Source organism: Balaenoptera physalus (assembly GCF_965194825.1).
Source record: "Balaenoptera physalus genome assembly, chromosome: 14".
Taxonomy (NCBI): domain Eukaryota; kingdom Metazoa; phylum Chordata; class Mammalia; order Artiodactyla; family Balaenopteridae; genus Balaenoptera; species Balaenoptera physalus.
In genome coordinates, this window is record NC_138893.1 from 84,313,951 (window position 1) to 84,340,385 (window position 26,435).

Genomic DNA, 26,435 nt, shown 5'->3' on the forward strand with positions numbered 1-26,435 from the left:
AGCTGGGAAGCAATAACAGGCTCTTCACATAGGAAAGGAAAAATTACACTAGATGGTGCTACAAATACTGAATAAGCCCCTGCACCTTTTCTCCTATTTACTCAGTTGAATGATGTTTTAATTGGGGGGTGGAGGGGGGTGTACAAGCTATGTTTTATTACTTTGCAATCACATTTACCTATATTAGTTGAACTGTATTGCTCTGGACTTGTTCTTCAAACTTGGAAAAAATGAATTTCAAAAAACATACCTCTCAAGCAAAAAATTAACCAGTACTATAATTGGTTATGTCCCCCTGGCTCTAATTTACCATACCTACTACAGCAGAACAAAAGTGGCACAAGCAGGACTTGTGATCTAGTCCGACACAGAGTGCCATCTGCTGCACATACACAGGATGTCACCTATGCAAGATTCAACCTTAGTGCCTCTCAGGGACCTTTATAAGAGCCAGTGGTTTGTTCCTATATTGCCTAATACATGTGCCTCAAACCAACATAGGAGAATTCTCATTCATGGGGTTTTGAAATACCAGTACTTTCATAACAAACAATAGTAAGTTTTATAAGGGAGGAGAAAGATGTGAAGGAGCAATTGCACTTTATAATAAAAAGAACACAATAAGGGGGTCAGAATATCTGGAGTGGGTGGGAGTCCTAAAACTGTTGTATATTCATCGTGTAATCCTGGCCAAGTCTCTCCCTTTCTGGGTCTTAATTTCAAGCATAAAATGTCAACAGTTAAACAAATCTCTAAGAGATACCTTTCAAATTGAGTCTTGTGAGGAATCATAGAATAACAGATGGAGACAGCTAAATACATGATAGCTTCGGAGCAATCGTAGAAAAAGAAAAAAACTGTTTACATATTTTAAATAATCAGGCACAACTTTTTTCAAAATCTTACAATTGTAAGTTCATTTGCAAGTCACCATGCTTATAACACTTCTGCCCTTCAGAAATAACACTTCATTTTAGCTGTGCTTTCACCTCAAATTCAGCACATCACTTTTATCCACCCCAGAATAGCACAGAAAAACACCTTCATGAAGTACCCGCACAAGGAAGGCACTCACAGACTGACAGATTCACACAGTGGAAAATATAAAAGGCACTAATTTCAAAATGCTAAATGAATACCACACCCAAATAGTCTTAAAAACAAACTGTAAAGTCAGAAGATGTATTATCAAAATACAGAGATAAAGACAACTTGGGAAATCTTTAAATAGTTTGAGGGGGAGGGGAATGCAATCAGATTTTTGGATTGCCTTATGTTTTGTTTTGTTTTGTTTTTAAAGACAGTCAGATGTTTCTATTTATTTATTTATGGCTGTGTTGTGTCTTCGTTTCTGTGCAAGGGCTTTCTCTAGTTGTGGCAAGCGGGGGCCACTCTTCATCGCGGTGCGCGGGCCTCTCACTATCGCGGCCTCTCTTGTTGCGGAGCACAGGCTCCAGACGCGCAGGCTCAGCAATTGTGGCTCACGGGCCCAGTTGCTCTGCGGCATGTGGGATCCTCCCAGACCAAGGCTCGAACCCGTGTCCCCTGCATTGGCAGGCAGATTCTCAACCACTGTGCCACAAGGAAAGCCCTCTGCCTTATGTTTTTAAGAGAACAAAACACATAACTGGAGGCTATGAAACATGCAAATCTAAACTGAACTGTGGAAAGCTCGGCTCTCACCCAAAAGCTTCAGCAAAGCAATATGTCAGTATGCCAAAATGAAGTACAGTTTTCTCATAAGAACGAGGATAGGGTCCATACCTATGACTAATAATAACAATACCATCTTGCATTTAAAGAGCATTAGTTCTTTTCACTGCTCTTTCAGACACTTAATTTTATGCTGTCATCAGTCTTGGGGTATCCTCTGAAAAGCTCCAGTTCAGTTTCCCCTCAAGAGCTATGTGATCAGAACAAGACAGGTGGGTGTATTTGTTGAGAGCTGAAGATCCTAGTTTCTGCTATCAGGCTGTCTGCAGTGATTCTCTTATTACCACACTATACAACTTAGCCCTAGGAAATGAAACCTACACTCTTTCTCTTGGAGTTGGCCAGAGACCAACAGTATGGGTCTAGAAAGTCCAAGGGAAGAGAACCTGCTGACTTGTTAGGTCAAGAACCCCATGCATGCCAAGTTGATCTCTTGCAACTGAAAAAGAAACACACACACACACACACACAGACACCAAGGCTGTTCAAATAGAAACTCCTGTGCGTTGCCAGCCAATGAAAGCCAGCAATAACTGGTTAATACAACCACCAAATCCCTGCCACTGTGAACAACTTGTCATATTCTCTTCCCCTCTGCCTGCTGCCCACCTTCCTTCTTCAGGCACACGTGAACAAGCTTATAAACCAGCCCTCCAAAAGGACCACCGAGGACCTTTAAGGAACTAAGGAGGTTGGAGCTTGCCTTCTGAAGCAATGCAGCATCCATCGCAAGGGTGCTGTTCCCCATGCCCACACGCAGGAAGTCACACAGGGGGATAAAGTTTGATTTTCCGTCTTGCCCGTTCCCAGAGGGTCGAGAAGAGAACTAGGGAGCGGCCCCGCTGGGGTCCTGGGTTGCCCTCCGGGGGACAGTTCCCAGCAGTATGGCACTGCCACTCTCCTGACACATACACAAGGCAGCCGCGGCAACTCAGGACACCCCAACCCGCCTGGAGGAGGAGGGAAAGGGGACAACTTGAACGGGGCTCAGTTCGAGAGCAATGGGGCAGAGCTGTTAAGTAAAAAGGAGGGAGGGACCGAGATCGGGGGCGGGTCAGAGAGAGGTTCAAGTCCCGTCCCTTCCCCGCCCTGGTGTCCCCGGTCCTCCGGGAACATCCCTGCCGTCGCCCCTCCTCCTCCTCCTCTCGGCTTCCTCCGCCCTGCCTTTTTTCCTGGTTGCAGCCGCAGGCGCCTGAAGGGCACGGCGGCTCCTCGGTGCCCGGCAACCTCGGGAGTGGCCGCGAGTTGAGGTAACTCGCCCGCTGCCCCGGCGGCCTGCCCGCCGGCGGATCCCACACGCCAGCGCCGTCCCGCCCTCCCCGGAGCCCTCGGGCGCGCTCGCTCACCGTCCGGTGGTGCTGCTGCTGCTGCCGGTGGCGGCTGACGCCCAACGCGGGGAAGCAGCCCACAGTCAGCGCTCCGCAGCCGCCGGCGCCTCCGCCGCCTCGGGAGGAGAGGAGCAGCAGGAGCGATCTACCTGCGGCGGCCGCCATCTCTCAACTGGAAACGGCGCCGACCCAGGCAGCGCAGCGGACGGCCGGGGCGGAGCTAAGACCCGCCACTCACCGGCGCCGGTCCAACTGTCGCCCTTGACTGAGTTGATGAGGCGGGGCTTCTTGCAAGGCCCAATCGACAGGCGGGAGAACCACACTAGAGACTGCCTGTCACTTCCAGAGTTACCTATTGTGGGACATAGTCAATTACGGGCAAATTCTAGGGAACCGGTAATTGGCACCCGAGCCCCTCAGAATAGCAGCAATAGAGATGGCATATTCGATTCGGCTAATCCTCACCAAAGATACAGCTAAGATAAGGGTAACTGGGGAAATGGATATTTGTACAAAGCTCTGTGCTTCGTGTTTTAAGTTGGCAAAATAGACACCAGATTAGTAATCATTAGCTAGGTATGTTGGAACTCCCAACGACACGCCCAGAGTTATCATTCATAACTAATGGTATTTGGATACGCTGAAATTATCCCATCATGGAGTGATCTAATGACTGTGATATGTAGCATAGTACAGGAGGGGTAGAATGATTATGATACCAAAGTCCCAGAATGAGTACACGTTATCAAAGTGAATTAACAGAGCTGTATACATTTCAGATACTCAGTTCACTTTTACAGCACCTTTATACTGATATTCTTACACTCTCCAGAAGCAACACTCTATTTTCTTACCACTTTTGACCTTATGTGCACTTATTAAACTATAGAAACAGAGCATGCTGATAATGTAATAAAAATCACGTACAGGTTACCTTAATGAATTTTCATAATTTAGCTAAATTAGCCATTAGAATACACTTTGGAATAACCCTTTCTCTTGAAAAATCCTTCCACAGAGACAAGCTCATAATGACAGCTCACTGAAGACTGAAAGAAAGGAGATTTGAGGTTCCTGAATTTCCTCAGAAGAGGATTTCCTTGCTGTCTGCTTATTGTTATGAGCTAGTTAATTCTCACACCTCCTTTTAAAATCTGGAGCAGGAAAACAGTTTGGTAAGCAAATAAAAGTATTATCCTAAATTTTGGGAAACATCTTTCTAGTGTAGCCTAAGGTGATAAATTTAAAACAAAACAACAGGCACACAATTTTATTGTATCACTTATTCTAATAATGTTCTTTCAAGTTTGACTGAAATGTTACTATTTTGGCCAAGAATAGGTAAATAATGAAGTGGAGCTTTTAGTTTGTTTAATCCTTCCACCCACCCCAGAACTGTAAGATGATTGGCTTCTCCAGGTGAGACACTCAAACCACTCACCCAAAAGGCATTTATTGCTCAACAGTGGAACATGAGAGCTCAGGAATGAGATAAGCCCCCCATTCAACAGCTGCACACACTAATCCCCCTAGTTGGAAATCTGTGACATTCCTGGGGTAACTTCACTTACAATCATTTTCCACTCATCTATATTTATCCCATCTGCATTTTATGTATTTACCCATGCCATTTCCCCTTCTCTCTTGTCCCTTTACACCTTCTTACTAGTATTACCACGGGTTTTAGTTTTGTTTTTACTTTTTGTCTTCGCAAATCTGGCTATGAATCAGTATTGTGCCCTCCACTCCATCTTACACTTTGAAAAGTTCTACGGGAATTGCCTTTCCCCTATTTATCAAAATATGAAAATGAGACATGCATCCTGCATTACTGAGATTTAGTTCTGTGGATTTGCAAAAGAACCACGATAGTTTTTTTTTTTTTTCAAGTGCATATATCTGAAACTGGAGGGATTACCAAAAGCTTTCTCTTTATTTACCAAAATGTGTCATCTTTTATCTACCAAGATGATACCATTGATTAACCACAGGTAGGCTGCGTATTTTGAGGATCCACTGACTAAACTGAGTTCTAATAATCCAGGGATAGAAATTAATCTAAACAAATGTCAATTATCTCTTCACAGAGAAAATCTTTGCACAGCTGCAAAGGACATACCTCATACCAGCTGGTTGGCTAGGCCAAATAAGGAGAAAATGTAGATAGCTCAATAGAAAGTCATCCTCTAGACAGATAGTGGTTTCTGGAAGAATAAACAAAAAAAAACAAAAACAAAGTTACCTCTGGGAAATTTTAAGGGGTAGCTATCCTTTTGAATGGTTTAACTTTTTCCCATCTGCATGTTATTTTTATTATTACAAAAATATGTTCAGTGAAACCTACATGACTGCAGAATTATTTTCTGTGCCAATCCTTAAAACAGGTTGATCTTTTCTTTTAGCTAAAACTAATCAGAACAGATTTTCTGGAGCGTGAAACTCTAACTAGATTCCCTACTAAAATGTACACTAAAGTCAGCTCCAAAGTATGACTCAACTCAATGGAGTATTTGCCTAAGCATTCCAGAATAGCCAGGGTAGGTGACGCACACAGCTTATTGACATGAACAAGAAAACATGAAAGGGATCTGCTTAGAGATCTGGGGGCTATGTTTCATGGTTTACTGATAATATGAGTTATTCAACTGAAATCAGCAATTCTTAAAGATCAAAAAAAGTATGTGGGCTTCCCTGGTGGTGCAGTGGTTGAGAGTCCGCCTGCCAATGCAGGGGACACGGGTTCGAGCCCTGGTCTGGGAGGATCCCACATGCCGCGGAGCGACTAGGCCCGTGAGCCACAATTGCTGAGCCTGCGCGTCTGGAGCCTGTGCTCCGCAACAGGAAAGGCCGCGATAGTGAGAGGCCCGCGCACCGCAATGAAGAGTGGCCCCCACTTGCCGCAAATAGAAAGCCCTCGCACAGAAACGAAGACCCAACACAGCCATAAATAAATAAATAAATAAAATTTTAAAATGTCAGCTCTTTAAAAAAAAAAAAAAAAGTATGTGAAGGAGAGGGAGAAGAAAGGGGTTTTAGCCTTTAAATAAGTATCATAAACCGCAGCTTAGATCTGTTTTCTGGGGATTTGGCTTCACTATTTTTCCAGATGTCATTATTTCTATTTTTTATACCTACTCATCTGTAGAAGGACTCAAATACTCAAACCCCACAACATAGCTTTTCCTGGCTATAGCAATATCTGGTCTGACTTCATCAAACACATACACACATTTTTTTTCCTTCCTTATTTTTGTTTTTCTCCTTTTCTTCCCCCTTTAATAGAGACTGCAACCTCACACTGGATCATTTACATGCTTTATATACATAATTTACATAAATATGTTTACATACCTCCTCTTAAAACTTTTGTGTGGCAAGAATTTCATGCCCCGGCCTCCAAAGGATGATTGACTCCATATTCATTTATAACTTAGTGACCCTAATCTAACATTCTTTTAGGTCAGAAACATCCAGTCTGCAAGTTTATTTATTTATTTATTTATGTCTGTCAAGCACACAACACCGGGAAAAGATTGAGTTGAGGAGGGCAGGGATTGTTCAAATATGACTGTCTTTGTTCATATTTCTCAGGATCTGAGAGGTTGGCAGCTAAGTTTCACACTGTCCATTTTAATCGATTCTTTTTAAAATAAATTTATTTATTTATTTTTGGCTGCATTGGGTCTTCATTGCTGCACGCGGGCTTTCTCTAGTTGCGGAGCTCGGGCTTCTCATTACAGTGGCTTCTCTTGTTGCAGAGCACGGGCTCTAGGTGCGCGGGCTTCAGTAGTTGTGGCACGCGGGCTCAGTAGTTGTGGCTCACGGGCTCTAAAATGCACGCTCAGTAGTTGTGGCACACGGGCTTAGTTGCTCCACGGCATGTGGGATCTTCCCAGACCAGGTCTCAAACCCATGTCCACTGCATTGGCAGGCGGATTCTTAACCACTGCACCACCAGGGAAGTCCCTCCCACTGTTCTTTTTGTGTTGTATTGGCCTGTGGCCTCCTATAGCCTTTGCTATTTAGTAGACCTTTGGAGTCAGGAAGTATTTTGTCTCTATCTGAAGGGATCCAAAGGGGCAAGACACTGATTCTGCACTTGAATAAACCACACCTCCTAAGTGCATAGGAATTCAGCACACATTTTTATGGAACCCAACACTATCCATTCCAGAGTATTCAAAAGTGCCCCCCAAAATCCTAAGACAAGGCTGACAACAGCCTTCTCTGACAAGGCTGAATTACAACAAAATTCCAAATTGGTAAAGGGTTCCCCTCTCTCAGGACTCTCCAGGTATTTACTACCCATACCCTGAACATGCCCTGACCTTCCAACCTCCAACTCTTTGCTCCTACTGTACCCATAAGTCACCTGTTCTATTCTTCTGAAGACCAGTTTGGCTTCCTCTGAGAGGAAATGCCCAGGTAAAATTAAATTCTCAGAATTTGTTGTTTGACTTTCTATCACAGTACTTTGGTACTTGATGTGACCTGGTCTGACAATGAGGCTGCCACTCCCTTGAGTATCCAACCTATTTGATTAGACTAATCTGCCTCGCTGGGCCACAGTCCCCTTCTTCTCTCACTTTTTATGTGTATTTTCTATCAGAATTATTTATGTTACTATCTTTCTCCTACACAGCTCTTCCAGGTTAGAGTTGCCAATCTGGCAAATTAATTTAAGCTGACTTTTTAGATGATAAGTACTTCTTGGATTGCCTCTTTTACACAACATTTACATTTAGAGGACTCTCCAATGTTAATAGGCAAAATAATTTCACAAAGTATGGCAGGTCTAAGAAAATTATTCTCAGGTGAGATAGTCCATTAATAGTCTTCAAAAATTCATCAAATACCTAGTCACTTCCACCTGCCTATTTCAATGTCAGATACATCTTTATATTATGCTGGGTGTTGCCCAAAGTTCAGCTCCTCTGAAACTGAACTAATTTAGTGTCAAATGCTGTATTCATTCTCCATTTCTATGTAATGTATATAATCTTCATCAGTACTTTTATACGTGAACACAAATTCTGGGCTATGGGTTGCACTTGGTGTGAGGCAGAGGGTGGAGGAAACTGTGGGTGTGAGACTGGTCATTGCCAGTTAACAACAGGTGCGAATGCTGCTCTTTAAATTTAGCCACTGCACTTGGCATCTTGTCTCTCAGCCATCACTTACGGCAACCACGGCTGATTTGGAAAGGATCAAGGAAAGGATGACAGAAAGAGTCACGTTTATTAAAAGGCAGAGAGAAACAGTTTTGTTCTCTTTTCTTTAATAAAAACTAGCCTAAGGAATAAAAAGCAGCATGAGACTTGGAAAGTGTAAAGACAGCTTAGAGTGAAAAGGGGAAGAGATAATAATCATTAACAAATTGTTCTTAATTAGGCACTTTAAAATCATTCCAGCTCCCAAAACTTGGGAGCCAAATTATCTCAAATTTGGGTGGAGACTAAGAAAATAATTACTATTAATTGAGAGTTGGGATAAGAGTAGGGGACAAGAACTGAATGAGTATAATTTATTTATTCATTTATTCAATCAGTCAATCAAGAAAAATAAATTGAATGCCTATTATATGCCAGGCAATATGCTAGGAGAAATTTTCCAAAATTCACATTTTCTGCATCATGTATTTCTTTTTCTAAAATGCTCATTTATCCATCCTAACCTTGAAATGGGATCAATTCTTCCCATAACATTTATATATCACTCAAAATTCCTGAAAGATCCCTTGAGTTATCTCAGAGCATCAATATAACATGAATTTGAAACATATTACTAATGTAATAACCACCACACCCAACAACATTACTAGGAAGACATATGAAGAAATTGTAGTTTTTGCTATCAATGTGTAGTAGGGTTCAGTTCTACTTAAATAATTTCTGTTTTACTGCTTAGAGTATAAACAATATTTAGTCTCAGAGCATTTTAAGAAGACATTTCATTCCTATCTTCATGCCTTGCTTTGTTAATATGTATATATTAGTTTGAAACAGGGCCCTTTGGCTTATCCAGCATCAGAGGGAATAACTTGTTCAATAAACTTGTTAAAATTTAAGCAAGGTTTATAGCATTTATAGATGCTACTACTTTAAGGCCCTGAAGCAATTAGACCTATTACCTATTCAATCAAAAACACAATTATTGTCAAGAAGAAAATTTCACAAATACCTCTAGATTATAAACCCAGGAGAGCACGTGAAAGGATCCAAACTCAGAATCCCAAGTTAATTGGGAAATGCCATTTTTATTAATTCCCATGATGTAGAACCCACTTAAGAGGATTTGAGAAAGAGTGTAAAGATTTGATGGTTCTTTTAAAATGGACTTTTCTGCTTTCTTATCAATTTTGTATTTTAGAAGGTGAAAAAATATAAACATACACAAAAAACTTCCTGTTTGCCAACATGGGTCCTTCTCCCAGAAATAATCCTGGGAAATGAATGAACTTTTAAATTAAATTTTACATATAGGCCAATTTTTAAAAGTAAAACCCTAGTTAGTCATTTCTGGAATGCATCTTTTAGGATGGTAATTCTTGATCTTTGTTCCATCTTGGCAGATAAATTTTTCACACATGCTCATCACAAATAATAGCTCACTAAAAGCATCTGAATAAATAAGACAAACTTTGGCTTATACAGATTCCAAGTGTGTTAGTTGTAACTACATTGTGCCCAGATGTCTCTGTGTATTAAAGTATCTGAAATATTTCTTAAATATAATAAAAGAGTTTCTTCTGTAACTTCAGTAGTGGCTTTCCCTGAGTTTCAAGAAATACATTCATTATTTCAATAAATAATGTGATTTCTTGGTTGAGTTGCCACAGCTAACAAAATAAAGGCTCTGGTCTCACAGAACTTAGTGTTTAATGATAAGAGATAAGGAAAGCAGGAGAGTATTGTAGGAGGGCATCTAACCCATTTTTGAGGATCTGGGAAGGCATCTCAGGGGAAGTAATATTTGGTGAGATCTGAAAGATTAGTAGGAGTAAATGCCAAAGAGTCACGAGATGGGAGAGGCAACAGGAGCAGGTTACACAGGATTTTATAAACCCTATTAAGGAATTTTGATTTTACCCAAAGAGCACAGATAAGTCTCGAAGGATTATAGAAATGGGAGACATTAGAGAATAGTTGGAGACTAGAAAGACTAAAGGCAGGGAGACAAATTAGGAGATCTAGGCAAGAAATACCAGTTGCATGTTTTATAGTATTGGCCATAGGGAAAAACAGATTAATTTGAGAGAGACTGTATAAGAAGTTGAATTGAAAAGTATTGGTAATTAGTAGGATATTAGTGGGTGGGAAGGAAGGAGAGTCAAGTGTCAAGGGAGACTTCTAGGTGCCTCACTTGGGCAACTGGGTAGATGCTCATGCCATACACTGAAAGAGGAAACACAGAAAGAAAAGATTTGCTAGGGGAAGATGATGAGTTCAGTTTTGAAAATGTATGTCAGGTGCCTTGAGACATCCCAGCAAAAATATTCATCAGACATTTGGTTTTTTGAGTCTAAGACTCATGAAGGACATCTATGCTATAGAAATAGATGTGGGGGTCATCAGCATATAGATAGTTGGTAATTGAAGCCGGATGACCCCACCAAGGATGAGTATTCAGAAGAAAAGAAGATCTAAGAAATTAGTTTCCATTTAATGTGCTTCCATAATATGTGCTTAACAAATATTTGATTTGAGTAAATGAATAAAAACATGTCAATAAAATCTAGAAGGCCTTTTTAATATTTGCACAGGAATTTTTCAGGTGACTGACATTCACTGGCCTCAGATAGTGGCAATGATTGTTTGGTTTTCAAAAATGTTCTGGGCTCCTGAAAAAGTTTTTTAAATCTAATGTAAGATTCTTATTTTATTACAATGACACTATGTGTAAAGTTCCCAAGCTGAGTTCTAATACTTCAGAAAGAAGCAAACTTACATACTCAGCATAATTCCCTGCACATAATTCATGCTCAGTAAACATATATTTAGGGCTTCCCTGGTGGCGCAGTGGTTGAGAGTCTGCCTGCCAATGTAGGGGACACGGGTTCGAGCCCTGGTCTGGGAAGATCCCACATGCTGCGGAGCAACTAGGCCCGTGAGCCACAATTACTGAGCCTGCGCGTCTGGAGCCTGTGCTCCGCAACAAGAGAGGCCGCGATAATGAGAGGCCCGCGCACCGCGATGAAGAGTGGACCCCACTTGCCACAACTAGAGAAAGCCCTCACACAGAAACGAAGACCCAACACAGCCATAAATAAATTAAAAAAAAAAAAAAATTAAACTTTAAAAACATAAAAAATAAAAAAAAAACATGTATTTAAAGAGATTTGTGGAATGAATGAATAAACATGAATGAAATACATATTCCTATCTTCTCACAATAAAGAAAGTTTTTTTAATATAAATTTATTTATTTATTTATTAATTTATGGCTGCGTTGGGTCTTCGTTGCTGCGTGCAGGCTTTCTCTAGTTGCAGTGAGCAGGGGCTACTCTTCATTGCAGTGTGCAGGCTTCTCATTGAGGCGGCTTCTCTGTTGTGGAGCACAGGTTCTAGGTGCGCAGGCTTCAGTAGTTGTGACACGCAGGCTCAGTAGTTGTGGCGCACAGGCTTAGTTTCTCCGCGGCATGTGGGATCTTCCTGGACCAAGGCTTGAAATTGTGTTCCCTGCATTGGCAGGAAGATTCTTAACCACTGTGCCACCAGGGAAGTCCCAAAGAAAGTTATAGTACTTCCACTCCACTACTCTTATATTTGTTGAGGTACTACAATAAGAACAACATAGTAATTCAGTCCCTAGGAACATTTACTCAAAAGAAGCACATCTGAACTATTAAGGCTAACTGGGCATATTGAGAGAGAGCTGGGGTGATATATCCAACAAAGAACTCATGTTCAAAATATATAGAGAGCTCTCACAAATCAATAAGAAAAAGGCAGCAACTCAACAGAAAAATGGGCAAAAGACTTGAACAGATAATTCACAAAAGAGGAGATCAAAATAACCAGTAAACGAATGAAAAGGTGTTTGACTTCATTCCCCATGGGGGAAATGCAAATTAAAAACCACAATGCAATAGTACTTCAAGCCCACCAGAATAGTTAAAATGAAAAAGATGAAAAATATCAAGTTCTGGTAAGGCTATGGTGCAATCTCAACCTCCATTGTTGCTCATGAGAGTTGTAAATTGGTACAACCACTGTACCAGTCACAGTACGTACATTCAGGAAACAGAAACCACACCAGTTACTTGAAAAGAGACAATTTAATATAAAGAATTGTTAATAAGAGCCTCTTCTCTAAGTTGTAATAATTCTAACCATTTTCCTTTGTTTTCTCAGCCCTAGGGATTGTAGCTGCTTCCTGCAGTTGCTACCTAATGATTTATTCAAGTTTTCTTTTTACCCTTGTTAACATCTTTATATCTAGTTAACAATTATTTATACTAAATTGTCTCTGTTCATGTAACTGGTATAGTTTTTTTCTCCTGATTGATACAGAATTGGTACCAGGAATGATCCAGGAAACAGACCCACAAATATGGGATTTAAGGATTGTTATGATCAAGTCATTGGGCTTGACTACAGTGCTGAGCTCCTTGCCAAAAAGAAACATGATGCTAGTAATCAGTGACATGCAGTATATTCACACAATCAAATTATGACCTATGAGTGAATGTGATTATTTGCCTGCTGAGACAAATGTCTTGGGGGCTCCAAGTGGCTGCTGCATTTTAGCAATGTGGCAATAATGATGACTCCTAGGACTCTCGTGTGGCCGGTGACCCAGAAATCTAAAGGTGTAGGTTCTCATGTTACTGGGAGTAGAGGTACAGCGGCACTGGTTTGAGGATTAAAATTGTACAACTCATATCCTGGTAGCGAGCAATGATCCTCCCACACACAATGGGAGCAGTTCAGACTTAGTGATCTTTCTGGGAAACTATTCTGTGCACATGGGAGGGATAATTGAGCTACTTAATTCAAGACTGGCCAAATTTCTAAAACAAAATTTTCTATTACAAACATAAAAAATAGAGATTGAAAGATGGAAATAGAAAACACCTTAGAAATAATCTAGTCCTATACTCTGACTGGACCAAAAAAAATTTTTTTCTTTTAAGGAGACTCAGAGAAGTGAGTGACTTAGCCAATCAAGAATTAATCTAGTAGCAGAGTTAGGATGAAATATGCCATCACCAACTACTGAGGACTTACTAGGTATCAGGCACTGTGCTGAGTGCTTTCATATGTATTAGCTTATTTAATCCTCTCACTAACATTATGACATAGGTATTAGTATTCCTAATACTAATTAGGATGAGGAACAACAGATGAGGAAATTGAGGTTAAGTGATTTGTCCAAGTTCAGTACCAAAACCCAGGAATGAAGGACTCCAGCTCCTACACTCTTAACCATTAACATAATCTGCCTCTCTGGAAGCCAGCATTATACTACATTGATTTAAGTTCAATATAATACTCTTTAAGCTACAATTTAGCATTGCTTCCGCCACCTGCCCACCGCCAGGCTAATCAGTTTGCAGTGGGAAAAAAAGCAACATAGAAGGTTAGACGTGAAAAAGGGTTTTCTAATTCAGTCTCTTAGTCCACAGTGAAGTCATTGAAGTCTAAGCACGCAACTGACTTCCCCAATGCCAAAAGCTGTTTGGTGGTGAAGGCGGAACTGTGAGCCAAGTTTCCTAACTCTCAAGGCAGTCCTCTTTTCACTATACCACAAAATCTTCCCCTCCCACATTCTCTTCTTTCAGAAGTTGGTATTGGTATAGGGTCCAAAGTTCTTGTTTACTCTTTAATTGGACTGGCTGATATGGGACAGGCAAGGTTGTTCATTAAATGTACAGAGTTTCTACTTCCTGGTCCATATTCAATGCCATCTCCAGATAGACAGCTACTGTGTGCTGTGCTAAAAAGTCGCCTCTGTTTTCAAACTGCTTCTCTACATTCGTTTTACCTTGATACCTCAAACCCTCACATTGTTTGCTCCTTTGGGTTGGAACACTGGAAAAATACTTTATTAAAATACCAATGGACAGTATAACTAAAGGAAGGTCTTCCTTAGCTGGAAATCGTTTACGTAATTAGTACTCGTCTCTCAGAAGAGTACTGGAGGAGTGGGACTCTGGAAAGACTAGGATTTTCATGGCAGGATCCAATAGCATAGGATGACCTGAGAGGTGTGAGGTAGGTTACAGTGGGAACAGCAGTGACGGGTCGTGACCCTATGAGGCCACTGAGCACCTGGGGAAGGTGGGAAAGAACTGAAAGTCAGGAAGTGGTTTAGAAAAGGGGTGGAGAAGAGAGCATCTTTGTACAAATTAGCAAAAGAGGCCCCTTGCACATCTTGGAGAATGGAGCCCAGACTGGATTTCTACCCTCACTGGCCCCCTCGTACACTGACCGACCAGTTATGACAGACTTGTATAAATCACATCCATCATAATGTTGCTGAGCGGCTGCCCTGCCTGCCACCGCTGCTGTTGCTACTCTTTTCCCAAGATAGCTACAGAAGAACAGAAGAGAACTAACGTTCACAGTGCTGGCCACCGTCCTCAATTTACTGAGCCCCTACTCTGTGTAGTCACTGTCTTCACAAAAAGCTCAGTGAATTAGATATTATTTCCCCAACCTTAACAGATGAGAAAAATAATAGCCCAAAGAGTTTAAGTACTTTCCCAAAGGCACATAACTAAGAAATCATTCGAAGAGGCTAAGCACTCTGTGCAGAGCTGAATCAAATTGAGATCTGACTCATGCTTATCTTTGTCTCACTATACCACGCACCTATACAGAAAATTGCTTTCCTAGAATTTGTGTAGTTGTACATTTTCAGTTATGCCAACCCTATTCTTTACTACAAAGCATTGAGCTTCAGTGGTCTAATTTATCACAGGTAAGCACATAGGTTTCTCATTGGTAAGTGGACCATCTGGCAGGCAGTATGTGGAAGCAGACCCTTTGGCAAGGTGATAAGAAGGTTAATTAAGTCTAGATTTTAGAGTATTTTTTAACCTGAAAGAAAGAAATATTGTTAGCGATAATATTGAGTACTAGTTATTTGCAAGGTTTTGGGCTGTGTTCTACATAAAAACTACATTATAACTTCTTGTTTAATCTTCACAATATCCCTATGAGGAAAATACTATACTAGCCCCCATTTTTCAGATGAGAAAATTGTGACATTGAGAAGTAACTTGCTAAAGATCCCCTGGCTGGTAAGTAGTGAGGCCAAGATCTAGGATATCTGACACCAGAGTCCACACACTTAACTTATTCCACTATACTACCTCTCCTGGTATGGAATAGTTCAGGACGTGGTCTCAGAGTAAATCCTATAGAAACTTAGACTATTAGCTCCAAAGTAATCACTCTGAGCCCACCGAGAGTAGCATCATGATAAAAATACAAATAAAAAAGAGATTTGATGTTTTTAAAATAATTTCTTTGCTACATTAATTTCTTTGTTATGTTTTAGTGTACTAGATAGTCAGCACCTTCGGGGCAAATGCCATGTCTTTGATTTTTTTCTGTTTCCTTCACTCACTTAATCATTATTGAATGATATTGAGCTTTTGCTATGGAGAAGGCACTACAGTGCCTAACACTGAGGTTGGTGTATAATGGAGAACATTCAAATATTTATTTGGTTTATTGATTGGTTAGAGAAGGCAGAGGCTTTACCTCAAGTTCTCTAGGTGTAGTCCCATAGGAATTAATAATTAATGATTTTGATAATTTTATCACCAAATCACTGAGACAACATTTCACTGGGTAGGGGTTGAGTTAGAATCTATGTTTCATGTGACAACTTGTGAATTGGTGGTAGTCAGAAAATGCTCAATAATTATAACCTTTCTAGGGAGTAAGTAAATTGAAAATAATACTTGCTTGCCTTTTCCTCTAAAATTTAAAGGCTCTCTGATATGTTAGCCTGCAGTAATATCAAAAGTTTGTAGCTCAGTTTATCCACTAGGGTCCTCTACCTTGTTTTAGAAAGTATAGGAAATCCTTTATTTATAGCAAGTCAACTCACAGTTCTCACTTCAGGACTCTGCCTGCAACCGTCAAGTTCGACTTACAGTAGTACCCTTGGCGAACCCAAAACAAACAGGCATATGGTGCCCAGCACTTTTGAGGAAATGCATTTCTACCATATTGCAACAAAAATACCCACAATCTGATATCTAATGTCTACACTTTGCTGAAGAAATATACAACAAGAAAAATAGGGATGCAAAACAAATATTCTTGAATCTATTTCTCAAAAAGCCATTGAGTAGCCTAAAGGTTACCTAGACATTGCCTTAAAGGTAAAAATTAAAGTATTGCCATGGCCTTCTGTGACATAGTAGAAAGGGTATTAGAAGTGATTTTGGAGATCTAGATTCTAAACCCACGTCTAACTACTATGCAATCTGTGTGACCTTGGGCAAAATACTTAACATCTGCTTCCTTATCTGTAAAACAACATTCTCCTCTCTGGGTTGTTGTAAAGGTTAAAAATAATAATAATGTACATAAACCTATGTGGCACCTTTAAAAATATCAGTTTAATCAAAACCAGAAATTTTATGTTAAAGATGTTTCTCTTTTTTTTCCTTCTTTTTTATACAGCAGAAAAACCAACACAAGTTTAATAACATATATATGCCCTGTATATATGAGAGATACCCAGGGAAACTAATGTTTCTTTATCTACTAAATTGTTGTCAAAAACTAGGAAAAGAATTATGGAAGATAATAAAGTCTTTGTTCATTTGTCCCCCACCTTTCTGGAGTTCTGATTTATATGAGGAGTTTCACCACTGAGGAAGTCTACATGAGATTTATATCTCTTCCAGCAGGGCAAAATGTCCATGCCCTTGAAAATACATGAGAAGAGTACCACGTGTCAGCTTATATAAGGAGAACTCAGCTCACTATAGTGTATCTCTTAGAACATTTTTCATTCGGTGAAGTGTTCTGTTTTGTTATTGAGGTGTAGTTGATTTACAATATTAGTTTCAATATTAGGTATATGACATTCTAGAGTTATTATAAAAGTTAAAGTTATTATAAAATATTGGCTATGTTCCCTGTTCTATACAATATATCCTTGCAGCTTATTTATTTTATCCATAGTAGTTTGTACCTCATAATCCCCTACCCCAATCTTGCCCCTTCCCCTTCTCTCTCCCCACTGGCAGCCACTAGCTTGTTCTCTATATCTGTGAGTCGTTTCTGTTTTGTTATATTCATTCATTTGTTTTATTTTTTAGATTACACATATAAGTAATAACATACAGTATTTGTCTTTCTCTGACTTATTTCACTAAACATAATACCCTCTAGGTCCAACCATGTTGTTGCAAAGGGCAAAATTTCATTCTTTTTATGGCTGAGAAGTATTCCATTGTATGTATATTCCACATCTTCTTTATCCATTCTTCTGTTGATGGAACTTAGGTCACCACCGTATCTGGGCTATTGTAAATAATGCTGCTATGAACATTGGGGTGCATGTATCTTTTCGAATTAGTGTTTTTGTTTTCTTTGGATATACTCCCAGGAGTGGAATTGCTGGATCATATGGTAGTTCTATTTTAGTTTTTTGAGGAACCTCCATACTATTTTCCACCAATTTACATTCCCATTTTCTCCACAAGGGTTCCATTTTCTCCACATCCTCACTAACATTTGTTACTTGCGGTCTTTTTCTTTTTTTTAAATTTATTTATTTTTGGCTGGATTGGGTCTTTATTGCTGCGCGCGGGCTGTCTCTAGTTGCGGCGAGTGGGGGCTAGTCTTGGTTGTGGTGCACAGGCTTCTCGTTGCAGTGGCTTCTCTTGTTGTGGAGCATGGGCTCTAGGTGCACAGGCTCAGTAGTTGTGGCATGCGGGCCCTAGAGCGCAGACTCAGTAGTTGTTGCACACGGGCTTAATTGTTCCTCAGCATGTGGGATCTTCCTGGACCAGGGATCGAACCTGTGTCCCCTGCATCAGCAGGTGAATTCGCAACCACTGTGCCACCAGGAAGTCCCATTTGTGGTCTTTTTGATGACAGCCATTCTGACAGGAATGAGGTGATACCTCATTGTGGTTTTGATTTGCATTTCTCTAATAATTAGCAATGTTGCGCATCTTTTCATGTGCCTGTTGGCTATCTGTATGTCTTCTTTGGAAAAATGTCTATTCAGGTCTTCTGTCCATTTTTTAAATAGGTTGTTTGTTTTTTTGATATAGAGTTATATGAGCTGTTTACATATTTTGGATATTAACCCCTTTTCAGTCACATTATTTGCAAATATTTTCTCACATTCTGTAGGTTTTATCAATGGTTTCCTTTGTTGTGCAAAAGCTTTTAAGTTTAATTAGGTCCCATTTGTTTACTTTTGCTTTTGCCTTAGGAGACAGATCCAAAAAATGTTGCTATGATTTATGTCAAAGACTATTCTGCCTAGGTTTTCTTCTAGGAGTTTTATGGTTTCCCATTTTACATTTAGGTCTTTAATCCATTTTGAGTTTATTTTATTTTATTTTATAAATTTATTTATTTATTTACTTATTTTTGTCTGTGTTGGGTCTTCGTTGCAGTGCATGGGCTTCTCATTGCGGTGGCTTCCCTTGTTGCTGAGCACAGGCTCTAGGCACACGGGCTTGAATGGTTGTGGCACGTGGGCTCAGTAGTTGTGGTGCACGGGCTTAGTTGCTCCGTGGCATGTGGGATCTTCCTGGACCAGGGCTTGAACCCATGTCCCCTGCATTGGCAGGCAGATTCTTAACCACTGTGCCACCAGGGAAGCCCATTTTGAGTTTATTTTTGTATATGGTACAAGAAAATGTTCTAATTTCATTCTTTCATGTAGCTGTTCAGTTTTCCTGGCACCATTTATTGAAGAGACTGTGTTTTTCCCCATTGTATATTTTTGCCTTCTTTGCCACAGATTAATAGACCCTATGTGCCTGGGTTTATTTCTGGGCTGTCTATTCTGTTCCTTTGATTTATGTATCTGCTTTTATGCCTGCACCATACTGTTTTGATTACTGTAGCTTTGTAGTACAGTCTGCAATCAGGGGGCATGATACCTCCAGCTCTGTTCTTCTTTTCCAAGATTGCTTTTGTTATCTGGGGTCTAGTGAAAAGTTTCTTGATTTCTGAATTATGACTGGTCTCATTCATCTGAATCTACCAAGTTAAGCAATAGATTTCCTAAATGTAAGACAAAAGATGACCCTCCCCCCTTTCTCTTCTATATTTTCTTCTCCTCCTCTGGCCTATTCTCAGACTGACACAATGGACTAGCCAACCCATTGAAAACCTGAGCTCTCTAGCTTGCTGATTCACACCGTCTTTAAGCAAAGAGATAATTATTTTTAACTTGTAATGTCTTTTTTTCTGGTTCCTAATGAGCTTCAGTCAACCAAGGTCCTTTTTCACATTACACAAATAAACACTTAAATAACAGAAGAAATATGACAACGTCCAAAAAGAATTTCAATTTGAGATTGTTTTCCTTTAGAGATTGTTAAAATATGAATTATTCTGTCCACCTATAATGAAAAGTTAACTGAACTGACACTGGTTAACCTCTAACAGCATTACGCTGCCACTTTTTGATGAAGTCCAGTAACTTAGTCCTGCAGCTTAACAGCAGGATCAGTGGGCAGAGAGTTAGAAGACTTGGACTCTATTTTCATTTCTAGCTCTGGCTCATTACCATTACTTTGCCCTGACCATCTTCTGTTACTACTCAGAATCTCAGTTATATTAGCAGTGCAGAGTGATCTGGAAAAACCACCCTGTAAGCTAACAACTAAGAGGATGCAGCAGTCTTATTCCTACAATTGATGTACCACTGTGGTCTCAGGCAAGAAATTGTCTAACTTGGTGCCTCAGTTTCTTTATCTGTAAAAACATGATAAATTATTTGCTCCTCTTCCCCCAGCTTCCTCACAGAAATACAGTGATGGAAATTGTATCAGTGCTATTAAAGATTTTTGAGGGACTTCCCTGGTGGTCCAGTGGCTAAGACTCCATGCTCCCAGTACAGGGGGCCCGGGTTTGATCCCTGGTCAGGGAACTAGATCCCAAATGCTGCAAATAAGAGTTCGCATGCCGCAACTAAAAGATCCCGCATGCCACAACTAAGACTCAGTGGAGCCAAATAAATAAATAAATAAACAAATAAATATTAAAAGAAAAAGATTTTTGATCTCTTTAGACTGTTGCCACATAAAGAGAAATGTCCTTTTTATTATATCTACTGGTATTTTTGGGTACCAATTCTCCCTGAGTTTGAGACATATCAATTCTACTTACAAAAGAGTACTATTTATACTGCCATTCTTTGCAGAATCTTTGCAAAAATAAAATAGGCTATGGAGAATATGCTTTAAGAAAACAAAATTATTCCACAAAATTTGTGATTGTTGGCAGTTAAAAATTCTGATTCACATTATCACCCCTAATCATATTAACTTGAGGGAGACCGCTTATTAATTCAGAGTTGTCCATAGCCATCTTGTCTAGCTAGCAAATACCAGCTAACAAATGAGGATACTACTGAGTTGATCCTAGTTATTCCAGGATTTTTGTAAGTGCCTGAAAAAAGTGTGTAGGTAGTGAGGGATCTTAAAATCTAACCATTGTTGACAGCTACTCTATTTAGGTTTGTGTGTGTCAAACATAAGAATTTTATAGGGATATTCACCTATCTCATGTAGATAATAGGAGGGTTGATAGATAACAAGTAATAACCTATCTAATTGCTAAAAGAAGTATTATCCTTACAATGCCCATTTTAATTTTTAAAGATTGTGATGATAATGCATCTTGTTATACAATCTCTTTGTCACATTAGAGAACTAGCAAATCCAAAACTCAGACAGTGAAGGAAAAACTTCTCAGACTGAGTCAGAAAATCATATTAATTCAAAGACAGGTCTGAAACCGAAAGGTAAATTTAAAGGAATAGAGGAACATAAGTACCAAAAAAACAAAACAAAACAAAAAAAAACCTCAGCCAAGGAAGACCCAAGATGTAGAGCTAGCCTGGTAACTGACAGAGATCCTTGCAGGCTGGTCAGAGCTGTAGGTGCCTGGTAACAAGTGTTGAGGATTAATCACTAGGAAACTGGTGAAGGCAGGAAATCCAGTTACTAAGGTAGGAAATCCAGTTACTTTGGTTACAAAAAATACAGAAAGAAAACCTGTAAAACTCCTTGAGGACAGATCTTCATTTATTCATTCAATAAATATATATTAAGCACCAGTGTATGCCAGCCACTATTTTAGACACTGGGGAATCAGCAGTGAACAGAACAAAGTTCACTGGCCTTGTGCAGCTTATATTTTAGTTAAGGGGGAAGCAGAAAATAAACAAACAAATAAGTAAAATATATGGTATGTCAATAGAAATGAGTCTATGGAGAAAATTTAAGTGGCCAATTCTGGGAGTGGGAAGTGGGGTTGCAATTTTAAATAGGGTGGTAGAGAAGGCCTCACTGCAACGAGGGCATAAAAGCAAAGACTTGGACAAGACAAGAGGGAAGGAGAGAGTCATGCAGCTAAGGAAGAGTGTTCTAAGCAGAGAATACAGCAAATGCAAAGGCCTTGCTTGAAGCAGGATCCTGCCCAGCACATCTGAGGAAAAGTAAGGAGGCCATCATATTTGGAGCAGAGTGAGGAAGGGGGAAGAATAGGAAATGATGTCAGAGAAGTAAAGAGAGAGACACACCAATTATTTTGGGCCCTGAAGATCATTGTGAGGACTCTGGCTTTTACTTTGTGTGAAATGAGAAACTATAGGGGATTACTGAGCAGAGGAAGGGCACAACGTGACTTACCAGTTAAAAAGGATCAGTCTGACTATTGTTTTGAGACTAGATCACAAGGAGGCAAGATGGAAGCAAGACCATTTAGGATACTATTCCAATAATCCAGGTGTGGTAGAGGGGTAAGAAGTGATGGGAATATGGTTATATTCTGAAGGTAGAGCCATCAGGATGTGCTAATGGACTTGAAGTAAGAGGGAAGAGAAAGAGAGGAGTCAAAGATGACACAGACTTTAGGCCTGAAAAACTTGAAAACAGAGTGGCTGTTTATTGACACAGGGAAAATTGTGGGAGGGGTCTTAACTACTTTTCATCCTTATGGTCTAGAACAATGGGAAACAAATGGGAATGTTCAGTGCACACCAGTAATCTAATCTGAATCTAGTTTCCATGTATTTGAGATGAGTTGTTCTGATAGAAGACTGACTCATTTGAGTTACTAAACTAGGGCTTGGTTCTAGAATCTGGGGCAAGGTTAAAACCATTGGTATGTTAGAGGTAAGTTGTTCTAGCTAGCAAGAGCCAATTGCTATTTTCAGGATATTATTGCAAGCCAGGTGTTAAGCATAGCCATGTTTTAAACTTTAGTATACACACTTACAGCTAGAAAATTATATTAAATACAAAGGTAAAAATATTGAAATTCATTATTTCCTAATTATTTTATTACATTTTACTATTATCTATGCTCTTGAGGTTATTTATGTTTGTTGTGTCTATATGATAGAAATACTGTATAATGGTGTGCTACTGTGCATCTCTTCCCAATTCTGTGTTCAGTGATGTTATGTCAGTAGCTTTAAATTGGCCATGGTGTGAGTATTTACAGTACAAAAATTGGCAAATGCTACAAATGAGGGCTCCCCCATCCTTCCCCGTCCCCAGAGCTGGTTAAATCTGTAAGTGAGAATTTAATGGTACCAGCTTTGAAGGCAATGATAGGGGATGAACCAACATATTTACAACATTTATATTTTGTAAATATACACATGTATAGGCACTGAACATGGAGTATTACAGTATGGTTTTACAGGAGGTCTTCCCTGTTGGGGCGAGGGAGGGTGGAGGACTGAGGAAATTGTGGTAGGAGACAGACACACAAGGAATTCCACATAAGGAAAGAAAGGCCTTAATTACTGACCAAACTAGGAATTGCTAAAAGAGATTAGCATCTATATTCAATCAATGCCTTAATAGAATTAATCCTAGAACAAATTACAAACTGTTAACAAGGGAGATTAACAGCTTTGGACTGCTTATTTGTATACCTGATATTGCAAGGGATGAAGAGAAAATGGGGATGAGTCAATGCCGTGAGTAGTGACTGCATATTTGTGAGAATTTCCTATATCCAGAATTTTATATTATGTTGTTAGGCCTTGTAAGAAAGAAACAGTAAGGATACTTAAGAAATTGTCTAAGTATTCCTGTGAGCCAGCTAGAAAAACAATACAGTTTAGTCTTACTATATATATATATATACACACATACACACACACAGAGTATATATATAGATATATATACACACAGAATACATATGGACAACAATGAAAAAGCGCAGCATCTGGTGATTCATTTCTCAAGAGAAGCAGGAATAAAAATATCTATATTAATTGTAAACATGGTAATTAAAAAAACAAAAACTTGAAAATGACAAAGGAGACTATGAAAAAAATACGTCTTTGATCCCCAGTTTTCCCCAAATCTTTCCACTTCACTGTTTCTAAATGTTCCCAAAAATGTTCTTTTTTCCCTTCCTTAAATATATTCATTCTCCATTTCCCATTCTCCCCTCCTGGCTTTTTGTTCAAAGCTTTAATCTTTTTTTACTTAAAATGTTTTCATAAGTTGTTTTCCATAGCTCGGTAAAACTTCCTATTTAGCAGAATCACTTGGTTTGAGCATTAGTCTTGTTTTGCCAGACATATTTATGTGTATGGGGATGTGGAATTACTGGGTCAAAGGATAGGAACATTTTGATGACTTATTGGTTTATCAAAACTTTAGTCAGGAATTCCCTAGCAGTCCAGTTGTTAAGACTCCAGGCTTCTATTGCAGGGGGCACGGGTTCTATGCCTGGTTGGGGAATAAGATCCCGCAAGCCGTGTGGTGCAGACAAGAAAAAAAAAAAGACTTTAGTTATGTATGAAAGTACTGTTCATTGTACCCTTGCTTATTTGATATGATTGCTTAAAATATTTATAAGTTCCTAAGTGAAAATGGATACTTTAATATAGTTTTAATTTGTACTTCTTTGATTACTAAACAATATTTTTTTCTACATTTTTGATCACTAATATTATGTCTTTTTGCTCTCCATTTCTTTGAGGCCTAGTGTACTTTTATCAATTTATATGAGCCCTTTATATAAGAAAGATAATAGCCCTTTAGATTTAGTAGTTTTTGCAGATATTTTCCCATTCTGTTATTGTTTATTCATTTTGGTTACTTAAAGAAAATCTGAAAATCTGTTCATATTTTCCTTTGATTTTTAAAAAAATTGCTGCTAAGTATAAAAAATAATCACCGTCCAGAGGCTTATTACACATTCCATTCTAATTTTTTCTGGTTTTTTATTGCTTAACCATAATTTTATACCTACTCTTTAATTCATCTGGAATTTATTTGGATGTATAGTATGAGAAGCTGATCTAAGCTATTTTTTCTAAATTGATAACCATTCCAAAATGGTCCTTTTTCTCTACTGATTTATGAAATCTCCTGTATCACACAGTAAGTTCCTGTACGTAATGGGACTATTTCTGCACTAGGCTATTTTTTTAATGTGTACTTCCCTGTTTTAATATAGTAGTTTGGGTATATTATTATATTCAGTTGGCTTAGTCCTAAAAATTTTTTTTCTCTTCTATTATTTGCATTCTTATTCTCCCACATCAAGTTTCAGAATCATTGTACCTATTACAAAGACTTTGATAGTAACAACAGTCTTTTTTTTTTGCTAGAACAATGTTATTTCCCCAATATTACTAATTATATTAACAATTACTTATTAGGTTAACCACGAGGAAAGAAGTCTATAAAGTTAACTCATGCTATTGAATTCTACAGTATTGTCTGAAACAATACCTCTATGTCTCGGAAGTTTGATGGAAGAAGATTTTTTAGGACTTAAAAGTGACAAAAACATCTATGCAAAGTTCTCCCTGGGAAGCTCTCTTATGATTTGCAAGAAGAAATATTTCTCTTTGAAGCAAATAAATAAAAAAAATAAGAAACTCAAAGTGATTGAAAGTATAAATTTACATGTCTTTGAGTATACTATATATCTTGCAATAAACCTTTCACAATGCTCCTGAAACTTAAGCCTAAGCATTGTGAACAATTTAACAATAGAGCTACTTTTACTCATTGTCCTAATTCAAGTTATTTCCACATACGTTAATTTGCCTACGAATCACTTTGAGCCTCCTAGAAGTTAACAGAGGAAAGATTTTCTTTCTCAATTTTATTTTTTTTCTAAAATAATAAAATTCTTAGATACCATGTAGAAATTGAGAGATGTTAAGAATCTCTATAAGACTCTTAATTATGGTACATATTTCTTGGTACTTAAAAAAGTGAAAATTGTACTCCCATGTTCATTTCAGTATTACTCACAATAGCCAAGATATGGAAACAACCTAAGCATCCATTGATGATGAATGGATAAAGAAAATGTGGTGTATATATATACAATGAAATATTATTCAGCCTTTAAAAAGAAGGAAACCTTGCCACTTGTAACAACATGGATGAACCTCAAGGACATCATCCTATGTGAAATAAGCAACATGCAGAAATACAAATACTGCATGATCTCACGTATATGTGAAATCTAAAATATTCAAACTCAAAGAAACAAAGAGTGATGGCTGTTAGGGGCTGAGAGTAGGGGGAAGAAATGGGGACATGTTGGTCAAGGGATACAAAGTTCCAGTTATGCAAGATCTAATGTACAATATAACTATAGTTAACAATACTATATTGTATATTGTATACTTGAAATTTGCTGAGTGTAGATCTTAAGTGCTGTCAACACACACATACACACACACACAAAAGGTAATTAGGTGAGGTGATGGATATGTTAAGTATCTTGATTATGATGATTATTTCATGATGTGTATGCATATCAAAACATCAAGTTGTATACTTAAATATATACAATTTTTAAATTGTCAATTATATGTCCATAAAGCTGGGCGAAAAAAGAGAAAATTAAATTCCATTGTCCTAACATGAACTACTTACTTAGCTTTCATGCTTTTGGATAGGTCTCTACAGAGCTCCACTATGTCATCTTTTCTTTAATATATAACTCAGGTGAAAGGTAATAGAAACATTCACTTTGAAGTATTTTCCTAGGAGTCTATGGTAATGCTTTAGAGTCTTATCCACAGTTGTTCCTAACAATGTTTAAGTTTCTTAATTATGTGACAAATGCATTAGTTCTCCAAAAATAACCAGGAAACTGGACTTGCCCCATAGCAACGGAGCTGTTTTTTTGTAAAAGGAAAGCATAAGGCATGAGCGGGCACTCACAAAAAGCA

The 26,435-nt window shown here is 38.8% G+C and overlaps 1 protein-coding gene and 1 long non-coding RNA gene across 2 annotated transcripts in view; one reads left to right on the forward strand and one right to left on the reverse strand.

The window, feature by feature from the left end:
* Positions 1 to 3,235, reverse strand: part of MCU (mitochondrial calcium uniporter) — a 221,220-nt gene extending 217,985 nt beyond the window's left edge. Inside the window, exon 1 of the mRNA XM_082424565.1 lies at positions 3,060 to 3,235. Coding sequence (XP_082280691.1) covers positions 3,060 to 3,206 — 147 coding nt within the window. The 5' untranslated portion in view covers positions 3,207 to 3,235. The remainder of the gene's footprint in view (positions 1 to 3,059) is intronic.
* The window catches only part of LOC309642731, a 414,473-nt gene extending 398,121 nt beyond the window's left edge, over positions 1 to 16,352 (forward strand). The window contains exon 2 of the long non-coding RNA XR_014253347.1: positions 11,119 to 16,352. This is a non-coding gene — a long non-coding RNA (uncharacterized lncRNA). The remainder of the gene's footprint in view (positions 1 to 11,118) is intronic.
* Positions 16,353 to 26,435: the final 10,083 nt, after the last annotated feature.